The sequence below is a fragment of the Humulus lupulus genome, chromosome 8 (genome assembly GCF_963169125.1).
Source record: "Humulus lupulus chromosome 8, drHumLupu1.1, whole genome shotgun sequence".
NCBI classification, from domain to species: domain Eukaryota; kingdom Viridiplantae; phylum Streptophyta; class Magnoliopsida; order Rosales; family Cannabaceae; genus Humulus; species Humulus lupulus.
In genome coordinates, this window is record NC_084800.1 from 167007521 (window position 1) to 167011005 (window position 3485).

Sequence of the window (3485 nt, forward strand, 5' to 3'; positions counted from 1 at the left end):
TTTTGTTACTAACGTTATAGATTGTGCCTGTATTCTTAGTATATGCGAAGGAATAGGAGTCCTACACATGTTGAGCCTCTGAATCCTGAAATTGAGCACACACTCTATCAGCTGAGAACTAAGAAGAGGACTGAAGAGCATAATATGGACAACAATTGGGTGAACAACAACGGTGACAATGGCATTAATAATAATCAACCAGCAGCTAGTGGGGCTCCACTTAATCCAGCGCAACGAGCAGTGCGTGACTTTTGCATGCCCGTTGTGAATGAAAATCTCATAGGAATCGCAAATCCAGCCATTGGTGCCAACAACTTTGAACTGAAACCTGCACTAATCAATAGGGTGCAGCAAAATCAGTTTTGGGGTTTAGCTACTGAAGACCCTAACATTCACTTGGCCATATTTCTGGAGGTATGTGCCACAGTGAAGATGAATGGCATTACTGATGATGCCATCAGATTGCGTCTCTTCCCTTTCTCCTTGAGGGATAGAGCCAGGAGTTAGTTGCAATCTTTGTAGCCTGGAAAAATTACAACATGGGATGAGATGGCAAGAAAGTTCCTGATTAAGTTCTTCCCTCCTTCCAAGTCAACCCAATTACGCAGTGATATTGGGCAATTTCGACAGTTAGAGCAAGAACCATTCTATGAGGCTTGGGAAAGGTTTAAGGACTTATTACAACGTTGCTCAAAGCATGGTTATCAAAATTGGATGCAAGTTCAGATTTTTTATAAAGGGTTAAATGCTCCAACACGAACAATAGTTGATGCTGCTGCTGGGGGTACACTATTAGCCAAGACAGCTGATGAAGCCTTCACTTTAATGGAAGAAATGGCTACCAACAGTTATCAGTGGCCCAATGAGAGGTCAGACCCAAGGAAAGTTGCTGGGTTATATGAAGTTGATCAGAAGACAGCCATGTATGCCCAAATTGCTGCTTTACAAACCCAAATGGTTGCTCTGTCAGCGCAAAATAATCCAACGGTTATGCAGAGAGTAGCAGCGGCTACTACAATGCAGAGGCAAGATATGAGTCCAGAACAAGCTCAGTTTATGGCAAACTGCTCCTTCACCAATAACTACAGAAGCAACAACATGCCTAATTATTATCATCCAGGATTGCGCAACCATGAAAATTTCTCTTATGCTAATAACAAAAATGTACTGCAACCACCTCCGGGATTCAATTCTCAACAGCAACAAGAGAAAAAGCAATCATTGGAAGGCATTTTGGGCACTTTTATTATGGAGTCTAACAAGATGTTTGGAAAAAATGAAGCAAGACTCGACAATATAGAAACCCATATGACTAACATGGGTGCTTCAATGAAGAAAATTGAGATTCAAGTGGGCCAATTAGCTATTGCTGTGAATTCTAATCAGAAGGGAAGTTTTCCTAGTGACACTGTGGTAAATCCAAAGGAATCATGCCAAGTAGTTTCTTTGAGAAGTGGTAAGGTGCTTGATGAGGGTAATGTTCAAGAATGTTCAAAGGAGAAAGTTGAGCCAGTGGTACGAGAGGTAGACAAGGAAGAGCAAGCCAAGAAGCAGAGTGGAAGTGACAAGACTGGCATGAAGAAAGATAGCCTTCCAATGTATCAACCTCCCATTCCTTACCCTCAACGGTTTCAGAAGAAGAAATTAGATGAACAGTTTGCAAAGTTTCTAGAAATCTTCAAAAGAATTCACATAAACATTCCATTTGCAGATGCTCTTGAGCAAATGCCCAATTATGTGAAGTTCATGAAAGAAGTCATGTCAAAGAAAAGAAGATTAGCAGACTTTGAAACTGTGAAGCTAACAGAAGAATGCAGCGCCATCTTACAGAAAAAGTTGCCTCAAAAGGTGAAAGACCCTGATAGCTTTACTATACCCTTCATTATTGGAGGGTCATCCTTTGACAAGGCATTATGTGATCTTGGAGCGAGTATTAATTTGATGCCACTTTCAGTTTTTAAAAAGTTGGGGGTAGGAGAGGTGAGGCCCACAACCATTACTCTTCAATTAGCAGATCGATCATCCTAGGGGAGTGATTGAAGACGTATTGGTTAAGGTGGACAAATTTATTTTTCCCGCTGATTTCGTGGTATTGGATATGGAGGAGGACCATGAAATCCCCATTATTCTTGGTCGTCCATTCTTGGCTACTGGAAGAGCTCTTATTGATGTACAAGGTGGTCATCTGACACTGAGGGTTAATAATGAAGAGGTTAAATTCAACATATATAAAGCACTAAAGCAGCATGACAACACAAGCACATGTCACCGTGTGGATTCTATTGAGGTAGTAGTAGAAGAGACAATGAGAAAAGAATTATGTGCTGATCCTTTACAACATTGTCTTAATTCTAGTATTACTCAATCTGATTTTGAGAAGGTGAATGGTGAGTTTGTGGGTGATGAAGTGGTTGAATGTGTGATGGCTCTTAGTGCTATTCCTAGTGCTAGTGGTATTCATGTTGAAGAAACTCTTTGTCAAGTTAAAGAAGGTGAAGTTGAGAAGGAAGTAGTGGGTAAGCAAGATTTGAAACAACTCCCAGATCATTTGCGTTATGAGTATCTAGGAGAGAATTTCACTTGCCCAGTGATCATTTCATCAAAACTCTCAGAATGTGAAACTGAAAAATTGCTAAGGGTTTTGAGGAAATATAAATCTGCAATAGGATGGGCAATCTCAGATCTGAAGGGAATAAGCCCAACTGTTTGTATGCACAAGATTATATTTGAAGAGAATTACAAGCCCTCTATTGAGCATCAAAGGCGATTGAACCCAGCCATGAAAGAAGTGGTGAGGGCAGAAGTATTGAAGCTATTGAATGCTGGGATTACTTATGCTATTTCGGATAGTAGTTGGGTTAGTCCTGTGCAAGTTGTACAAAAGAAAGGGGGGATGACAGTGATCAAGAATGAAGCCAATGAATTGATTCCGACAAGAACAGTGATGGGGTGGAGAGTTTGTATTGATTACCGAAAGTTGAACAAGGCTACTAGAAAAGATCATTTTCCACTTCCATTTATCGATCAAATGCTTGACTGTTTAGCTGGCTATACACATTATTGCTTCTTCGACAGTTATTCAGACTATAATCAAATAGCGATCGCCCCTGAAAATCAAGAGGATGCAATATTCCGGAGAATACAGAGGGGCCAATGAATATGGATGTTCCTTTGGCTATTGATGGTCCAGTTGATCTTAATATGCAATACCCGCATGACATGATGCACTATATTGTTCAACAAAACACAATAACTCATAATTATTTGGCTGTTCGGGGGGAATATGAGCATAATCCGGTTGATCAGCTAAATTTGTTGGTGGCTCAGTGGACATTGAACAGAGGACAAAATAATTATTTTGCTTATCCTCCTCCGTTTCATGGGATGCAAGAACCACCACCACCACCTCCTCCTTATTAGCGAGCATTGACTGTTTGTAAGTTTCCTTCCTTTTCTTTGTAGTTAAACATTGGGGACAATGTTTG

At 40.4% G+C, this 3485-nt stretch overlaps 1 protein-coding gene across 1 annotated transcript; it reads left to right on the forward strand.

Moving 5' to 3' along the window:
• Positions 1-549: 549 nt before the first annotated feature.
• Positions 550-2028, forward strand: LOC133796238 (uncharacterized). Its single transcript, XM_062233713.1, has one exon. The coding sequence runs from the start codon at positions 550-552 to the stop codon at positions 2026-2028; it is 1479 nt and encodes a 492-aa protein (XP_062089697.1).
• The last annotated feature ends 1457 nt before the right edge of the window (positions 2029-3485 follow it).